General features: G+C 35.1%; 2 protein-coding genes across 2 annotated transcripts in view; one reads left to right on the top strand and one right to left on the bottom strand.

The window, feature by feature from the left end:
* Positions 1-322: 322 nt before the first annotated feature.
* LOC112094481 (protein cornichon homolog 1) lies at positions 323-15,458 on the bottom strand. The gene is made up of 4 exons (XM_024175445.1): positions 15,336-15,458; positions 2,963-3,144; positions 2,496-2,618; positions 323-448 (listed from the first exon to the last, which is right to left on the bottom strand). Exons 1-4 carry the CDS (start codon positions 15,408-15,410, stop codon positions 388-390), a joined length of 441 nt encoding a protein of 146 aa, XP_024031213.1. The 5' UTR covers positions 15,411-15,458; the 3' UTR covers positions 323-387.
* A 1,512-nt stretch (positions 15,459-16,970) lies between these two features.
* LOC21410691 (UDP-N-acetylmuramoylalanine--D-glutamate ligase) overlaps positions 16,971-20,591 on the top strand; it is a 32,939-nt gene continuing 29,318 nt past the window's right edge. The window contains exons 1-3 of the mRNA XM_024175399.1: positions 16,971-17,034; positions 17,455-17,468; positions 17,587-17,706. Coding sequence (XP_024031167.1) covers positions 16,971-17,034; positions 17,455-17,468; positions 17,587-17,706 — 198 coding nt within the window. The remainder of the gene's footprint in view (positions 17,035-17,454; positions 17,469-17,586; positions 17,707-20,591) is intronic.

Genomic DNA, 20,591 nt, shown 5'->3' with positions numbered 1-20,591 from the left:
TTTTTTCTTTTGGTTTAAATCCTTTCAAATAAGGTAATTGCACAATTGAATGATCTACTATTAAAGGTTCCATGGGCACATTATCAATGTGTCAACCGCACTATATACACAGTGCATAAATATACTACAATCCGGAAAGAAGATAAAAGAGTCGATCAATTTTTCAAGTATCATTCATCAGTATCTGCGTGTGAATGGGAAGAGTTTTGGTATTGAACAAAAGGGTCAGTTCAAGCTACCGAGTTTAAGAGAATGTTTCTGAAATTTGTTCCAACTTCGAGCCGTAATAAATAATTCTCCTGAGCTAGAGATCACATTTAAGGATCAAAAAATTGAACTTCATAACTTACGATAAGTTGTTATCATACAGTTCAAGCAGTTGGTGAATCAAAATAAATCCACAGTATGTTCCTCACTAGTTAAGAAGTTGAAAGCTGATAAGATAAGCCTGCAAATCAAGATTTGTAATCATTAGCATTTGAGAGAGAGAGAGAGGCAAAACTATATCAACCCTCAAAATGGCTTTTAAAATAAGGCATATTTATTCAGCCAAAAAAAAAAAATGAAGAGAGAGAGAGAGAAAAAATATAGCACCCCTCAAATGGCTTGTAATATGGAAGTAAATTCTGAATAAGAAAACTTGAAGAAGAGGAAAATGCAATTGAAAGGATTAATGTTCTTTTAATGAAAAAGAAAAGAGGAGAAATTTCAAAACAAAAAATGAATTTACACTGTATCGCTTTGATTTTTTGGGAAAGAACAACAGAGAAAAAAGAATCATTGGAATTAGCAAGGAAGAGAGAGAGAGAGAGAGAGAGAGAGAAGAAAAAGAGAGAAAAAAAAATAAAGAGAGAGGGAGAGAGAGAGAGAGAGAGAGAGAGAGAGAAAGAGAGAGAGAGAGAGAGAGAATTCCTTGTGCAAAATCCGTGACTATCAATTTAATGTTACACTTCCTACTTCAGCCCTGGTTGCCTTGATGCCTCTAAGGCCTATAGTCTTCGTTTTTGGTTTGTATTCCAAAACATCTTGCACCCTAATTTCCTAAACACATGCCGAATTGTAGATATAACAACTTTGTAGCAACACCATTAAACTCAACCTAGGGTTGTCTAATATTTACGTTTGCATTCGACTATATTAGTCTCCATAAAAGAACTACAGTTTTCTGTCATATCCTAGGCTTTTCCATTGCTGATCTTAATCGTTTTATCATTTGTCAAGTTGAGGTACATTTCAAGCGACCTACAGAAAGTAATTAATTTCTTCCCTTTTTTTTTTTTTTTTTCCATTTCAAGGAAGTACTGTTCAACTTCAACCTCAATATTGTTTAGCTGGTACACGTTTATTAACATCTCCGCAAGATGAAAGGACACCACTTTGTTTCAGCACACCAGGGCCTCTCTTTTAAACTGGCTAAAGTTCTAAGACGTGAGATCAATTGAGACTTATAATTTCCAAGTACATAAAGTGAATAATAACATTGATCTAGTCTTGTGCCAGTGTGCGCTATGACAGATTCATGAACAAATACAGTTCTCTTTCGAGTTCCTCTCCAGAAGACAGCTAGATAATGATGCAAGAGATTTTCAACACATGAAGCAGTTTTTAAGGCGGGAAAAAAAGGACATAACAAGCAGATGAACATAAAGAATACTCATCATAGAAGTTAAAAGTTAACTGCTCAACTTCTTTTTTTATTTTTTATTTTTGTTTTTCTATGAAATATTTCCTTTCTTTCATGTCATCCATTCAAGAATATCTGGCTCAAACTCTAAGAGACAGAAACTGATCTCACACAGAAGTTGCACTACTTTTAATTGTTGGATAACCAGGCAATCTGCATGTTCTAATAACAGCTAGTCCCTTATCTTGATAATGATGTTTGCCTTTTGGAATGCAGAATAATTAACAACGTTTCATATGGAGAGAAATTTCTCCTTTTTCTTTAACTTTTTTGGTATAACCTTTTCTATTCTTTTCATAGGGCAGGTAAAGGGGTTGTTAGATTTCAACGTGACAAATCACAAACATCACCTGGTTGTTCTTTTCAGGAGAATAAAATTAACGAGCAGTCATTCAATAAAGAAAAGAAATTGACCAACTTTAAAGTCTCTCTTAAAATGCTTTTCTCGAATTATAGAGAAATTCATCTCTCAGAAAATTGTTTGTATTTAGAAATACAAATCGAGAACCCATTAGTCCTCTCAAGTAATAACTAATAAGTCGCTAGCCTATTTCAAACTACTCAAGCAGACAGGCGCAAGACGGACTTAGAATTAAGATGTAGAATTCCAAAAAAGAACGAAAATCTAATTCTTTGGACTCAGATCTATAGAACGACACTTTTGCAGCAGTGAAAATTCTACAGCCAAACAACAAAGAAACATGTAAATAGAAGAATGAATTACGCAACAAAAAAAGAAGAATGAAGATAAAACACACCCAAGAACAAATGATCAGAAGATAATATCTTTCAGGCACGGAAAGGAACAAACCTGAAGATGATTATGAATAGAAGAACGAAATAAAACCCAAGCTTGACAAGCCTATATTTCTTCTCGAAACTTAAATCCCTGAACACTTCAGTAACATCAATAAGATGCTTTCGTTTCATAAACCTGAATAACAGAAACGCATAAGTTATTGTATGACAATGAGACAACTTGAAAACATGAGCTCAACATGTCCATAATTAATGTTTAGTAATATTTGTAAAGCTTTTCATGACATATTTTTATCTCAAGCAAATCCCCTAAAAGGGATACCGCTTCTCGGGCGACACGGAGAATTCAAAAACTACATTTATTATGTTTACAGAAGATACAATGAAACTTTAAATCTGAGAGTTAGACCAAGACCAGTAAGGCAATTGGCTAAATCTAAAAGGCCTACGATTCGATTCAAATCGAGCGGCAAATCATTCTTAATTAAGCCGTGAATACTAGGGAGAAGTAACACTTACAACATTGCGGCATAGCACATAAGGGGAAGGGTAATGAGAAACAACAACCAATGCCACGTCAACAGAAAAAGAGCACAGAGTACTCCATGTACAACGAACTCAGGGACGATCAAGAAATTAATACGAGATGACGATTCATAAGGATTCAAATAGTCAGCTTCCAAGTCTGATAAGATCACCAGCTACATTTAAAAATAAAAATAAAAAGTCATAAATTTCATCACTTTAGAATCATAAGTACTAGCAACTAGGCAATAATACACCCAATTATAGAATAAAATTATTTACTTCCACATTCCACAACATGCCAAATTTCAAAAGAAACAAAAACAAAACAAAGAATTTACTTCCATAAAACTTCACTGATTTCCTTTATATATCACGAATTCTCTTCCTTGTTTTTATTTTTTCGACTCCAAAAATTCCAGAAATTGGAAATTATAATCCTCTCTTTGGGACAAAAAATTCAAGGTTAAATGCTTCAGAATTCATTACTGACTTTCTCAGTGAAGCTCTTCACTCCCACATTGAGGAACATCACGACACATAATAAATATTGGATCCTTAATCTAACATTGGGCTCATATGTGAATAATTATGTGTCACGGACTGCTTCTTTTTATTCACACAGGCTCTTTAACCATTGTTGTAGCCCATCATATGTATTCCATGCCCCCTTATCCATATCTAGCTACCGACTATGGTACACAACTTTCATTGTTCACACATCACATGTGGATTGGTGGATTTCTCATAATTGGTGCTGCTGCGCATGCAGCCATTTTTATGGTAAGAGACTATGATCCAACCACTCAATACAACGATCTATTAGATCGTTCAACCTCTACATTAGTCTCTTTATATAGGAGAGACCGGCTGGTTTAAATAGGGAAAACAATCATAACAAATAAAAGACAAATCACAGAGAATATCATAAAACAGCTAATCCCTAGTCTCTAGAAATATTCCTTTTGAATCAGCTGCAAATCCTCCTAAACAGCTACAAATCCTCCTCCATAATTATCCTATATTCGGTAACACTCCCCCTCAAGTTGGGTAATATATGTCGTACATACCTAACTTGTCTACTAATTTTTCAAATATGGGTTTAGCTATCCCTTGGTTAGGACATCAACCACTTGTTGAGTAGTAGGAACATAGGACATGCAAATAGTTCCTTCTTCTATTTTTTCTTTGATAAAATGCCGATCGACTTCCACATGTTTGGTCTTGTCATGATGAACAGGATTGTGTGAGATATTTATGGCTGCCTTATTATCACAATAGACACGTAGTGGTAGCATAACTCCAACTTTAAGCTCATCTAGCAACATTTTCAGCCACAAAACCTCATAAATTCTGTGAGCTACCGATCTCAATTCTGCTTCAGCACTGCTTAGCAACTACTGTTTGCTTCTTGCTTCTCCATGTAACCAGATTTCCCCATACGAGTGTACAGTATCCAGAAGTAGACCTCCTATCCGCATCAACTACTGTGTATAGGGATTTCTTTAATCTGCACACTTCTTCACATTTTCCATCTTCATTGAATCCAGGTGGAAGCTCCTTATAAACCTCTTCTTCCAAGTCGCCATTTAAGAATGCATTTTTCACATCAAGTTGTTGCAATGGCTAGTCTAAGTTTGCCGCTGGGATAACAAGACTCGAAGAGTATTGATCTTGGCCACTGGTGCAAAAGTCTCCTGATAATCTATCCCGCAAGTCTGTGTGTATCCCTTAGCCACCAACCGCACTTTATATCTCTCGATTGAACCATCTGCTTTATACTTGACTGTAAATACCCACTTGCACCCAACTGCAATCTTATCTCTTGGTTTTTTTACAATATCCCACGTACCATTCTTCTTCAAAGCTTCAATTTCTTCCAAAACAACCTTTCTCCATTCGTCCTTTCCCATTGCCCCCTGGATGTCTCTCGGTATCTCTATACTCGCCAAATTCGTCACCAAGGCCTTCATTGAACCTGATAGATGATCATAACGTACATAATTGGCTATAGGATATTTAGTGCAGGACCTAGTACCTTTTCTCAGAGCAATAGGAACATCTAAGTTGTTCAGCTCCCCATCAAGACCAAGTTTTGGATTAGATTCTTGGTAGTGAAGATCCTTCTGGCTTTCTACAACTTTTTGGTTCTTCCTGCATGAATAGGTTAGATCAAATGGTTGCAGACCTTGCTTTTGCATTTTAGATGTTGGATTCCTAGGAGTGACTGTGATGGATTGTAAAGGATCACCTAATTATTCTGCAGATGTGTTCGGCTGATGAAGAACATGTGACTTAGGACTTGACAGGGTAATTTCCAGATTCTCAGTGGGATTTTCTATGGTAGTGCTTGGGAAGTTCTCAGATTCTAAAACAAGAATATCTGTAAGATTTGAGCTAGGAATATTTTCAACCTTTTTACCATGATTCTCTATTTCAGGGGATGTTTCATGGAGATCAGAATCCTTCGGATCTAGGTTTGTAATCTCTGGAGGTGGGGTGAAATCCCAAAAAACTCCCAAGACGAAGATGGACATTTAAGGTTCTGACCCTCCTGATATTTAGGCTTCTCCCAAAAATTATATTCCCATCTTTTCTCCCCCTGAAGGAAATTTTTGGTGAAAATAGGTCGGTTTTCAAAAAAGGTGACATCCCAAGTCACAAAATATTTCCTTTTCTCTAAAGAATAACATATATACCCCTTTTTGGTCGCAAAGTATCCCAGAAAAATACATTTATGATCTAGGATCTAATTTTTCACAGTTTGGATCTAGATTATGGACAAAGGCCACACAGCCAAATACTTTTAACTTGATAGAAGATGGAATCCAAAGCTTTGGGTAGTACTTATATAGGGACTCTATGGGAGTTTGAAATTTGAGAACTCGAGAAGGTACCCTATTTATCAAGTAGGTTGCAGTCAGAACTGCATCACCCCAAAAACGCTTAGGAAGATTCATTGTAAATAATAGTGACCGGGCAACTTCTAGAAGATGATGATTCTTTCTCTCAACCACCCCATTTTGTTGTGGTGTGTCTACACAAAAACTTTGACAGATAATCCAATTTTCCCTCACAAATTCCCCTAAACTGGCATTAAAAAATTCTGTGCCGTTGTCAGTTCTTAAGAATTTAATATTCTCATCGAATTGTGTTTTAATCATGGTGTGAAATTCTTTGAAAACATTCCTAGCTTTAGATTTTTCCTTTAGAAGATAAACCCAGCAAACCCGTGTGTGATCATCAGTAAAGGTTATGAACTATTTTTTATTGGTGAGACTTGAAACACAAGAAGGTCCCCACAGGTCACTATGAATAAGAACAAATGGTTTTGATGCATGATATGGTAAGGGATAAAAATGGACACGAGTGTGTTTTGCTAATTGACAAACTTCACATATTTTTCATTATTCTTGAACAAGGAAACAAAAATTGCAAGTAAGGAAAACTAGGATGTCCTAATCTATAATGCAATAACATAATTTTTTGAGTTCTGGAAAGAGAATTGCTTGCAACCATTTGAGCCTTCCCATTGAATTTCTCCTCAAAGTAGTATAGGCCATCTAGCTCCTCAACACTGTCAATCCTCTTCCCCAATAATCAGTCCTGAAAAACACAAACAGATAGCAAGAATATCACTTCACAATCCAAGTCTTTGGTTATTTTACTAATGGACAAGAGATTGAAGCTCAAATTTGGCACATAAAGGACCCCTTTTAATGTGACATTGGGTCCAATTTTTATTACCCCTGTACCAGCTACCACGGAAGAGGTTCCATCAGAAATCTGCATTTTGCGGTTTCCAGCGCTAGGAGTGTATGTGGTGTACAGCTTTGCACACCCAGTCATATGGTCCGTTGCCCCTGAGTGAATAATCCATGGTTCTTCCTTTTCTACCAAGCCACGAAAAACAGCTAGTGCTTTACCTCTCTAAACCATCAAAGAGGATGAGTGGGACGATGATTGTGTTAACATCTGCCTTAGTTGTTCCATTTGCTCTTTAGAAAAAACAGGTGCTGCAGTGGCTGGTTCTTCTTCAGTCTTCTCAATGGTTGCTTGAAATCCCTTTCCTTCACATCCACGGTTCCGGGGTGTCCAATTTGCCGGCTTGCCACGTAGTTTCCAACAGTTCTCCTTGGTGTGATATGGTTTTTTACAATGATCACACCACTTTTTATTAATTTTTTCTTCTCCTTGCTTCTCTGGTCCACGGACAACCAATGCAGAATTTTCCAAGATCTGCATATTTCCTTCGAGCATGACCCTCTTCCTTGATTCCTCTTTACGTACTTTTGCAAAGATTTCCTCAATTTGCGGAAGAGGTCTCATTCCAAGCAGTCGACCTCGGACTTCATCCAAGTCCTTGTTAAGTCCAGTGAGGAAGTCATATATTCGATCCTGATCAACCATTCTTCTATACATGACTACATCATCAGGGTCTTTTCACGAAGGGGATGAAAATAGGTCTAACTCTTGCCAGAGTTTTGTCAACTCATGATAGTATTGTGTGACACCACTCTCTCCCTGCTTCAAATTTCTTACCTTGTTCCTGAGTTCAAACATCTGTGATGTATTCTCCAAATTAGCATAAGCCAAATTGAATGCATCCCAAATCTTCTTGGCCATGGGAAACAGGAAGTAGGTGCCCACGATGTTGTCTTCCATAGAGTGAATCAACCATGCCATCACCATAGAGTTTTGTGCTTCCCAATTCTCATATGAAGGATCTCCTGTTTTAGGCTGCGGAATTGTGCCATCCAAATAGACTAGTCTTCCTTTTCCTCGTAACACCATTAGTACTGATTGGGACCACTCGAGAAAATTCTTTCCATTTAACTTATGGGTGGTGATTTGAAGGGATAGATTATTAGAACTCTCGAGATCTGAAGTAACAGGTTTGGAGGCAGCAGTGGGAGCAATTGTGGAGGTAGTTTGAGAGGACAATTCCTCAGAAACATCGCCTCCGCTTGCTCCAGTCAACGCCCTTTTATATGCTACCATCTACAACTCGAAATTCCAGAACTCCTAGACTTCGCCTGACTCTGATACCATATAGCAGGAATTCGAGGAGATGGGAGAGGAAAAAGGAAAAAACACTGCTTCTTTTTATTCACACACATTCAACCTCCACATTAGTCTCTTTATATAGGAGAGACCGACTGGTATAAATAAGGAAAACAATCATAACAAATAAAAGACAAATCATAGAGAATATCATAAAACAGCTAATCCCTGGTCTCTAGGAATATTCCTTTTGAATTGGCTGCAAATCCTCCTAAACAGCTACAAATCCTCCTCCATAATTATTCTATATTCGGTAACACTATATATAGCGGTTGTGGTTTCTAGATCACGCGTTACATTTTATTCTTTCTGACATCCCATCATTATAGAGAACAATGAGAAAGCTAAATGATTCTCTAAGAAAACATGTTGATTTGAAAGACAAACCGCACGACTCTAGAGAGTAATTGGTCATCATGGATTCAGGTACGCTTCTGCTTATTGGTCTATTGATTCTTGGTGATCCAACATGAACGTTCCCCTTTTTGGGTAATGGTTTTCACAAAGGTTATTTTTCTATTAAGTGGTATCAGAGCCTCTTCACGTTGAATCATTGAGAATCAAATTTATTTGCGATCCATGATTATATTTTGGTACTCTCGAATTTAACAATTCCTTTTTAGTGTTGTTGGATTTGAGAACAATTTTGGATGTTCTTGTGGTTGTCTTCCATGATTTCGGATAAAATTTATGCAAAATTGGTGATTCAGTTTCAAATTTTTTTGGGTAATTTGGGTTAATTTTTAACCCAATAAGTAAATTGGCCAGCGACAACCTTCGTTGGCCAAGCCGGCAGGGATAGCCGTGACAGCGTAAGAAGATGGCAGCCTAAAGTAAAAAAAAAAAAAAAAAATTAGAAACTAAAAGGTTTTGGCCAGCGGTAGCCCTTGCCACCGCCGGCGTCGGGCATTACCAGCCGCAGTTGTTGGGCTGCGCCGGAAAGGAACAGTCGCGGCCGTCTGGCTACGGTATTTGGAAGTGGTGGCCGTTTGGCCGCTTGAATCTTCAAGGGGTCGAGAGACCCCTAGGGTTTCCAGTAGACTCTGGGCTGCGGCCCAAAGCTACAATGCTGTTTGCACGGGCCCAACTGGGCTCGTGACTAGAGAATCAGCTGCAGGCCTGTCCATATATAAAAAAAAAAAAATTCGAGGCCCAAAGGTCGTTAGGTTATCACAAGCCCAACTGGATCCGTGACTCAGGAATAAAGACGGGTTGGAATGAGGATCCGGGTTGGGTTGACCCAACCTGGTCCAGCCCTAACCTAGTAAACTGTTGACTTTGACCAAAATATTTTTTTGGATGCAATTTAAATTCGAATATTGGTATGTTTAATATTTTGAGATGAATTAATTAAAGCAACATATCGCCAAAGTGACATCTCTTGTGGAAATTAATTTGTTTTAAAATATAAACGATTGTGTGCATGTAACTTATGTGAATATTGAGCGGCTCAAAGGAAGGCCGATATTTAACAGAATTGCATGAGCAACTGTGGTAATAAACGTGTGATGATTATTCAATTTTACATGTGAAAGATAAATCGATCCAAAGGAAGATTATTGTTCGACATGTTCTTATTATCAGTGTTTAATTACTACACCAAGATATTATTTACAAGTTAATATTTTTGTCTAAAGACAAAATATTAATGGAGTGCCCGGTATCTTGAGATGTGGTTTACGTTTATTTGAATTTATTGTTATTTTTGTTTTGAGACTTATGTGAGCTTGTTTTGTTTGTTTGTTGTTCTCTAAACTCAGCTACATATACTCCTACTAATATTACTGCCAACATCAATTCTATTCCTATATTAAATGGCACTAACTTCAAGTCATGGCAAGAGAACCTCTTGATAGTTCTCAGAGTCATGGAGCTCAACCTAACGTTAAGGGTTGATTCTCCTGCACCTCTTACGGATAATAGTACCTCTGATAAAAAGAGGGATATGGAAAGGTGAGAGAAATCAAATCGTATGTATATGATGATTATGAAGAAGACCATTCTGAAAGTATTCAGATGCACAATGTCTGAAAGGATTACTACGGCTAAGGAGTTCCTTGCAGACATTGAAAAAAGATTTGTCAAGAACGAAAAGGTTAAAATAGGTAATCTCTAGAAAAGTCTAATTTCAATGAGGTATAAGGGCAAAGGCAATACCAGAGAGTACATCATGGAGATGTCACATCTTGCTTCCAAGTTGAAAGCACCCAAACTAGAACTCTTTGAGGACTTATTAGTACATCTGGTTTTGATATCCCTTCCGACACAGTTTAGCTAGTTTAAGATGAGCTACAACTATCAGAAAGAAACTTGGTCTTTAAATAAACTCATCTCATACTGTGTTTAGGAAGAGGAAAGGCTGAAGCAAGATAAGATAGAGAGTGCTCACCTGGCCTCAACCTCTAAGGACAAGGACAAGGGAAAGAAAAGGAAAGCTGCATATACGACACCTCAAAAGAAACAATACAAGAAACCGGAAGGTACTGGTTGTTTCTTCTATGGAGCTGAAGGGCATAAGAAGAAGTATTGCACCAACTACCACACATGGCGTGCTAAGAAAATTATGCTTCTTAATTTAACTTTCGTACCTAGACACACGTGGTGGATAGATTATGGTGCAACAACTCACATCAGTGTGTCTATGCAGGATTGCCTGAGTGTCGAAAGCCAAGTGGTGGTTAAATATACATCTATGTGGGTGATGGCAAGACGGTTCAAGTTAAGGCAATAGAAAAATTTAGATCATTGTTAAAGACTGAATTTTATTTAGATCTTAATGAGACATTTATTGTACCGTCTTTTAGACGGAATTTGATTTCTATTTCTACTTTGGACAAATCTGGTTACTCATGTTGATTTGGGAATGAAAAATTTAGTTTGTTTCATGATTCAAAATTGGTTGGTTCCGGTTCTTTGTCAGGTTATGATAATCTTTATTTGATTGATACAATTGCTTTATTTAATGAATACTTGCAATTAAGTACACGAGGTATAAAGAGAAAATTAACCAGAGAGAATTTGGTTGTGTTATGACACAAGAGATTATGCCATATCTCAAAACGGAGAATAGAGACTTGTGTAAGATGAAATTTTAAATCCCTTAGATTTCATAGATTTTGATGTTTGTGTTAAATGTATAAAGGGAAAACAAACCAATAAAAGGAGATTTGAAGCCAACAGGACTTTAGATGCCTTAGAACTTATACATACGGATATTTGTGGGCCATTCCCTACGGTTGCTTGGAATTGTCAACAATATTTTATAACGTTCATAGACGATTATTCTAGATATGGCTATATATATCTCATTCATGAAAAGTCACAATCGTTGGATGTGTTCAAAAATTATAAGACTGAAGTTGAGAACCAACTCTGCAAAATGATCAAAAGCGTCAGATCTGACAGTGGTGGTGAGTACTATAGTAGATATGGCGGTTCAGGTGAGCAACATACAGGACCGTTTGCTAAGTTTCTAGAGGAATACAGTATCGTCCCACAGTACACTATGCCGGTTTCCCCCACTATAAATGGTGTTGCTGAAATACGAAACAGGACGCTTAAAGACATGGTGATGCGTATGATTTGTCATTCTACCTTACTAGAATCACTATGGGAAGAAGTGGTTAAGACTGCAGCATATATCCGTGACAGGGTTCCAATTAAAGCTACTGCCAAAACCCCTTATGAACTTTGGACGGATAAGAAGCCTAGTTTAAAGCATTTGCACATTTAGGGGTGTCCAGCTGAGGCAGGGCCTTATAAGCCTAATAAAAAGAAATTGGACTCAAGAACTGTGAGTTGCTATTTTATTGGATACTCTGAAAGATCTAAGGGGTACAAGTTTTATGATCCCACGACTAAGTGGAATTTCGAGTCGAGAAATGTCCGATTCTTCGAGGATGTCGAGTTTGCGGGAGAAGATACAGTTATGGACTTTGTCTTTGAAGAGGAATATGTTGATATTCTCACAGGTGCTATTGGCATTGATCATGATCCCATTCATGACTTTGTTCAAAATACAATAGATCAAGATAATATTGGAGAACCTTCCATTCAAGAAATTATTCCAGAAGAACAAACTCTACCAGTTCAAGAACCTATGCCATTAAGAAGATCCACTAGAGAAATGAGAAGTGCAGTGACAGATGACTACATTGTATTTCTCCAAGAACATGAGGTTGATATTGGAGTGATGGAAGATGATCCAATCAACTTCCGTTAAGCCATGAAAAGTTTTAACTCTCAGAAATGGATTGACGCCATGAATGAGGAAATTAAGTCCATGAAAGACAATAACGTGTGAGATCTTGTCCCATTGCCAGAAGGTGCGAAACCCATTGATTGTAAATGGATATTTAAGACCAAGAGGGATTTGAAAGACGATGTTGAGAGATACAAAGCTCGTTTTGTCGCCAAAGGCTTTACACAGTAAGAATGCATCGACTATAACTCTTTCAGGATTATAATGGCATTGGTGGCGCATTTCGATCTTGAATTACATCAGATGGATGTAAAGACATCATTTCTCAATGGTAACATGGATGAGACGATCTATATGGTGTAGCCATAAAACTTTGTGTCGAGAGACCCAAAGAATATGGTTTGCAAACTTAAGAAATCCATCCGTGAGCTCAAACAAGTATCTCGACAATGATATTTCAAGTTCCATCAAGTGATCATCTTGTCCGGTTTTGAGATGAATTTGGTCGATGCTTGCATATACCATAAGTTCTGTCGATGACATTTTGCTTGCTAGCAACGATATAGGCTTATTGTACGAAATCAAGAGATTTCTAGCTAAGAATTTTGAGATGAAAGATCTTAGTGACGCCTCTTTTGTATTAGGCATACATATACACCTAGATCGCTCTCGAATTGCAAACCAGAGATTTCTTGGATTATCACAAAAAAGCTATATCAAAAAGGTTCTCAAGAGATATGTCATGCATATTGCAAACTAGGTGATACCCCTGTGGTAAAGGAAGACAAGTTTAGTCTCAATCAGTGCCCTAAGAATGATTTTGAGGAAAAAGAAATGCATAAGATTCCTTATGCGTCAGTAGTACGAAGTCTAATGTATGCTCAAGTTTGTACGCGCCCGGATATTGCGTACATTGTTCGGATGTTGGCCAGATATTTAAGCAATCTAAGAGTAGACCATTGGAAAGCAGCTAAACGGGTCTTGCGGTATTTACAGTGAACAAAAGACAACATGCTCATGTATCAGAGATCGGATCAGCTTGAGATCGTTGGGTATACTGATTCCGATTTTACTGGATGCCAAGATAGTATGAAATTTACATCGAGCTATATCTACCTTCTAGCTCGGGGTGCTGTTTCCTGAAAGAGTGTTAAACAGTCTCTTCTAGCCTTTTCTACCATGACGGCAGAGTTTATAGCGTGTTATGAGGCGTCCAATCACGGAATATGGTTGCAGAATTTTGTCACGGGGCTGCACATAGTGGATGGTATTGAAAGAGCGCTCAAGTTATTTTGTGACAATAAGTCGGCAGTTCTGTATTCCAACAATAACATGAGCTCGACGAAATCGAAGCATATAGACATCAAGTTCCTAGTTGTTAAAGAAAGAGTTCAAATTGGACAGATGTCTATAGAGCACATTGTACAAACGCCATGGTTGCAAATCCACTTACTAAGGGATTGCCACCCAAAGTGTTTCATGAGCACATTGCTCGGATGGGTGTCATGCCATTTGAGGATATTCAATTTCAGTGGGTGTTTGTAATTTTAGATGCTTTTCTGATATATACACATTTTCAGTTATTTTAGTTTATGGATATTTTGAGGTTATTTTCTGCAGAAATAAAATTTTGGTTCATTTACACTCTGATTTTAGTATAGTTTGATCACAATAAGGTTTAAGGGTGAACCAGTTAGAAATAGGTATGTTAAGATCACATTACATGAAATTTTCATACTATAAATCCACATCATGATCCATGTCATTAAGTTGTATCAACATACATGACCATTAATGGGGCAAGTTACGACTGATGTAACGAATGCCGCTTTAATCCTATGTTGGCATGATTGATGGTCCGAATTGGTTATAGATACATTTCGGTAATGACAACAAAGTTGAGTTCGTAGTTATTTTGTAATGCATAATTATAAGGTTACACATATAGCCCAAGTGAGAGATTGTTGAATTTTTAATCCAACATTGAGCTTATATGTAAATAATTACATGTTACGGATTGTCATATAATGTTAAGCCCGTTTAAAAGTGATATGTTAAGGTTTGGATAATTTAAGCTTTAATGTATCTAATAGGGTGTGGACTTTTAATGTATAGAAACTTAAGAATAATTTATATTTCTATAATGGACTAAAACAAAAATACCAAAAGATAACAGGAAAATTATTTATATATAGCGGTTATGGTCCTAAAATCACACGCTATATTCTATTCTTTCTGACATCACATTATCAGCGAGATAACATTGATAAAGTTAAAGGATTCTCTAAAAAAACGTGTTGATCTGAAAGACAAACCACACGACTCTAAAAAGTAATTGGTCGTCATGAATTTAGGTACGTTTCTACTTATTGGCCTATTAATTTTTTGTGATCCAACATGAACGTTCTCTATTTTGGGTGATGGTTATTTTTCTAACAAATAAAAGAAACAAAAAATGTGGAAAACTACAGCCGTGTTTGAAATTGATCCCATTTTTATTTTTCATATTTTTCGAGAAAAAAAAAATGAAAACGTTTTCAAAACGAAATTTGACGCAATAAAGACAAAAAACAGAAATGAAAATGATTTTTTGATTTAGTTTAAAATGAGAAAAAAAATAAAAAATGACTTTTAATCATTTTTTATTTTTTGTTTTTATTTTCTCCTCTCTTGAACATAGGGAGAGAAAGAGAGATATTAATGAGTTTTTTTACACGGACACTAATTTCTTGATAAAATTACAAAATGCATTTTTAAAAATAATTTCTGTCTAAAATTAAAAATATTTTTATTTTTATTTTCATAAAAAAATAAAATTATTTTAAAACGAGTTGAAAACGGGCCCTACTATTTTCATAATCTTCCAGAATTTTCTCGTCAATCAAACGGACATGACTGAACTTCATTCTTCCCACATTGAAGAACAAGATAACATGAAAAATAAATAAAAATAAAAAAATAAAAAAAGAAGAGAGGGAGAAAGAGCAAACAGTATGCACCAAATTTTCCTAAGAATTTTCTCGACAACCAAACAGAAAAAACCTAATTTTAAAGACACGTAAGTTTCATGAAAAAGAGTATTGAATTGAGGGAAAAATTTACCTGATAGAAGTTTGAAGAGAGAAGAGCTAAATTAGCGAAGAAGCAGAGAACCCAAAAGCTCAAATCCCAACCCATTTTCTCGATTTGTATTAATTAAATAACTTATGTGCGCTCCAGAACCAAATCACCGGCAAGCATGTAAACTTGTCTGACGAAGGTGACGAGATGACGCCTATACTGTCTCAGAACTGCTGCCTTGGGAATGAACTGGGCCGACTTTAAGCGTGGCTAGTTCGTGGGCCGACTTTAATGTTGGGTTGTTTATAATAGCCCGGTAAACTTATAACCAAAGACGAACACCAAAAGTGATAATTACGTAAGCAAAATTTGATATTTGAGTTGAAATTTAGCAAACTTTTTAGAATATTATAAATATAATAAAAATGATATAATAATGATCAAAATGATATCTTATTTTATATTATATAAAGATATAGTCATTATTTTAATGATATAAAATTTTACTATTTTTGTAATATTTTAAAATTTTTGTTAAATTTAAATTTTAATATTAAAATTTTACTATATGGGTAAACACAAAAAAAAAAAAAAAAAAAAAAAATATATATATATATATATATACACAACATTATCATTTAAAGGAGAAATTGAGAAATACGACTTGATTGATTTATCTACAATATCCTAAAAAAAGGTTTTAGAATAATTGAAAATATCTGAAGTTCAGTAATAAAAATATAAAGTTTTTCATTAAAAAAAAATTAAAGTGTTTGAATTTTTAATGATATGCCATGTAATTTCCTTAAAAATGCGCGTTAATAAAAATTAATTTCACGTTGTAATCATCATAAAAGACGTCAAAATTTTATAATAAAAATTAAGGCCCATTCATTTTATTGATTCAAGTTTTGATATAGTAAAAAACTTTTAAAAACAGTGATATTTAACTTTTTTGCTACAGTAAAAAGTCATCACATAAAGTCAAATCTTAACTCGAATTAAAAACTTAAATCAGCGAACTAAATATGCCCTAAAAAGTACACTAGGAGGTCAGTTGAAATATAACAATTTTTTTTTAATAATTTTAAAAACTACTGTTCACCAACATATTAGTAAGAATCAAAATCTACTGTTCATTAGGGTTGGCAATCTGGGAAGTGACACGACAACACGACTCGAAACCTGTGCGAAATTAGCGGGTTTGGGTTTATCATAAATAGGTCCGGGTTAAAATCAAGTCGAACCCGTGAAACACGATTAAATAACGTGTCATTTTTAAGTTGACCTGCCAATCCACAACTAACCCGTCATAATCCGTTTATTAAACGTGTCATATTTAGATAATACGATTATACAACCCGTTTATCACTTAGGTTAAAAATGTTTCACACTATTTATTCTTTCTTTCTACCTCTAACTCTCCATTCTCGTGCCGCCTTACACCACCTCATGTAAGTCCAGCATTTCTATTTTTTTTCTCTCTCGACTCTCGTCTCTCCTTTTCTCTTCTCTGTGACTCTCCACCGCCTGACCTCTTAGTCCACCGGAGGACCATTGCCTGAGCTCTCAGTCCATCGGAGGACCACCGCCTGAGCTCTCAGTCCATCAGAGGAGAGAGAAAGTGAGTGTTTTTATGCTTCTTGTTCTTCTTAAAGCTTTCTGCGAGTGCAAAAAATGTCGCTGCTTTCGGATCTCGTGAACCTCAATCTCTCAGACACCACCGAGAAGATCATCGCGAGTATATATATATATATATATATTGTAATAATCTGGGAAGTTTTCAGAAATTTTCATTGTCATGCTTTATCGTTTTGTGTTCATTTTTAATCAATCATTAGTTTTTTAAGTACCCCAAATCGATATGTATATTTGTTTAGCCTCATCAACAAATTAAGAGGAAAAGAAAAATAATGATACTCATATATATTCGTTATTTTTTCAAAAGAAACATATATTTTTTAGTGGATTTTTTCCCTTTTTTATGATTCCTAAGCGATTATTGGTTATCCGTTTTCTTGTTGTTTGATTACCGATATGTGAATTGCTGTTTTGCTTTTAGCGTTAAGGATCATCACTTCATTTTATTTTATTTACATTTTCCTAATGGGTCTATCCATGGAGTATAAGTTCTTTGTGTTGTGTTTGTATTCTTCAACAGGATCGGCGGATCTGGTTTGGACGTAAGAAGCAAAGCAAGAGTAAGAAATTCTCCATTTATATCTATTTATTTGTTTTATTTAGGTTGTTTAATCATTCAAATAATCATGTAATTTTTTTTGGTCATTTGAAGACTCTTCTTGGACCAGTTAGTGATCCTTCAAAGCTTCCCAAGTGGAACTATGATGGTTCCAGCACAGGCAAGCGCCTGGAGATGACTCTTCCTAGAGAAGACAGTGATTCTGTTTCTGTGGTATTGTAAAACCATTCATTTTGAAATGTTTAATTATTAATCATGTAAGTTTGTTTTCTAATTTGTGAGACTTTTATGTGTTTATTTTATAATTTGTGAGAAATTTTTGTGTGTTTGTTTTAATTTTGAACTTAGATTATGTAATGTCTCTACATTATGTTAAACAGGTTCAAAATAGGTTGAAAAATAGATCGACACGACTCATTTATCTCCCATTTCATAAATATGTTTAGAAATGAGTTTAGAAATAGGTTCAAAAATAGGTTAAACGGACCTATTAATTACTTATTTAATAAACGTGTTGGCAGGTAATCAACGGGTTGCGGGTTGACACGACACGTTTAGGACATGTTTAATAAACGGGTTAGTCGTGCCGTGTCGTGTCAACCCGTCAATATACATGTCGTGTTTGGATTTTGTATTTGGACACGATTAATAAACAGATCGTGTTCGTGTCAGACTTATTCGTGTCAACTGAAGAGTTCGACACGACACGAACACGACTTGTCAATATAAATTGCCCCCCTACTGTTCACCTACAATGTTTCAACCAAAACGCACGTTTTGGTTAAAACGTGCATTTTTTTTCTAATAGTTTTCTTCTTTTTATCTACTATTTTTTCTCTAAAATTTTATATTATTTCGTTCTTACCCTTCTGTTAATTTTTTTTCTTTTATTTGCCCAAATTAAATTTTTTACAAATGTTTTCTAAAATAGATATTCCTTGGCGTTTTAAAATTTATTTATTTTTTTATTTTAACCCTGTTTGACTTTTTTTTTTATTTTATCTTGAAATTTTGTTTATCTTTCGTTTTGGTTTCTTTTACTCTCAAAATTATTTATTTCTTTATTTTGTCTTTTTTAACTTTTTTTTTTTACTTTGCACAAGAATTTTATTTTTTAATTCCTTTTATTTTAAAATTTATTTATTTATTCATTTTAATTTTAGACTTAAAATTTTATTCCTTTTTTTTTGTATTGTTCTTTCCCTCTAAAACTTATGTATTTCTTTATTTTGTTTTTTTTAATATTATTTTTACCTTAAAACTTAATCATTTTTTGGTTTTCGTCCATTTGCCCTAAAATTTATCCATTTTTTTATTTGTCATTTTTCTTTAAAACTTTACTTTCTAATTTTGATTCTTTTTTCTAAAAATTTATTTATTTATTCATTTTAGTCATTTTTACTGTTTTTTTGCTTCTTACCGTAAAATTTTACTTTTTTTTTATTTTGATTCTTTTTTGAGATTTTATATTCAAATTTTATATATTTTTAATTATAACACAATAATTAAAATTTAACACAAAAATTACTTCTAATGTGCCTGGCACGTGAAATTCAACCAGTAATATTATTTATCTCTAAATTAATTTTGTATCCATTTTTCCTCAAATTTTTAAAAATAAGGAATAAATTAATACAACTAATAATTAATTCATAAAAATACGAAACCTTTCAAACCCACTGCGCTTTAGCAAGAAAAACCAAGTTCAGCTGTAAAACAATTTCATTTAACAAAAAAGGGTATGAAGGTGCAATTTTTCAGCAATGGAAGCGGAGTGCCGATTCTGAAAACCAATCAGACAGTGAACAGAAAGTCGATCATCCGAGCCTCCGGTTCTGCACAGGACCTTCGAGGCCAATCCGTTGCCGTACGAGCTTCTTCATCCTTTTTGATATTTCGATTTATGCTTTTCTGTTGTTTCAATTAGTTTCTTACGAGCAATGTATGAGTATAAAATTACGTGAATTAAGTAGTAGGTTGTCTAAATCGATCGAAAGTAGAAAGTATTACGAGACGAGAAAAACTTGGTAGTAGTAATCAGTAGTTTAAAGCGAGGAAAAAGGAGTGCGCTTTTTTATTTATTTATAATTTTCCTTATTTGAGAAAATAACAGATTCTTAAGAGTACTTAAGTACGTGACTTCTTAAAAGTACTATTTTTTTTTAAAAAACTCTGGGCTAGTTCTAGTTTAAAAATGAGAAATATATAAGCTAATATTAAGGGTAGAAATAAAAGGATTATGTTTCAAGTAATTTTAAAAATTGCCATGTGAAAGTTTGGACCGTTTAGTCCCGCCCGGTCTAGGTGCGGTAGCTCAAATGCAAATTTTGGACAGGCCTTGCCATAAAAGGGAGAGAGTCGGTCCAGCCAAGCCTTAAAACCTAACAGGTCTAGGGACGGTCCGGAATTTATAATGTATTTTCAAAAAATAAAAAAAAGCATTTTGGGCCTAGCTGACTCGGCATGAATAATGCTGCGTTTGGAGCAAGGATTCGTACCATGGTTCGTGACTCGCTATAATGTTTTCTCTCACAAAAAATACACGTAAATCGAGAATGATTCTGAATCATAGTTCTGAACCCATGAACCAAACGTCCACTAAGTGTTTGGGCTTGAAACGTCAACCCTATCTGACCCGGACTGGAAGTTAGGTCAACTCTGGCCAGTCCATTTGGGTGTGGTTTAAACTTGCAGCTGTTAATTTATTACGAGTATTGAGCACTGTATAAGCAGAAAAAAATTAATATTTATGGGATATTTATGATTTTATGCCGTGCATTCTGAGTTTACAAAAAAAAAAAAAAGTAACCTTGTATTTTAGATGTTCTCAAAACTACACTTCTGAATTTCAAATCCATATCGATTTCATACCTTTTCTAGGCCAATAGCTGGTTTTGACCTCTGAATTGATAAATTTACGATTATTTGCTTAATTTGTCGATTCAAGCGTCAAAGTTACCCGTTGGCCCATAAAAGGTACAAAATTGATATGAAATTGAAATTCGAGGGTACACTCTTGACAACATCCAAAATATAGGGTTGTTTAAAAAAAAAAAAACTCCAAATGCAAGTTATAACATAAAGGGTGCGTTTGAAAC

Source organism: Morus notabilis, unplaced genomic scaffold (genome assembly GCF_000414095.1).
Source record: "Morus notabilis unplaced genomic scaffold, ASM41409v2 Scaffold78, whole genome shotgun sequence".
NCBI classification, from domain to species: Eukaryota; Viridiplantae; Streptophyta; class Magnoliopsida; order Rosales; family Moraceae; genus Morus; species Morus notabilis.
The sequence above is the reverse complement of the archived record's forward strand: the minus strand, read 5'-3'. Positions and strand labels throughout refer to the sequence as shown.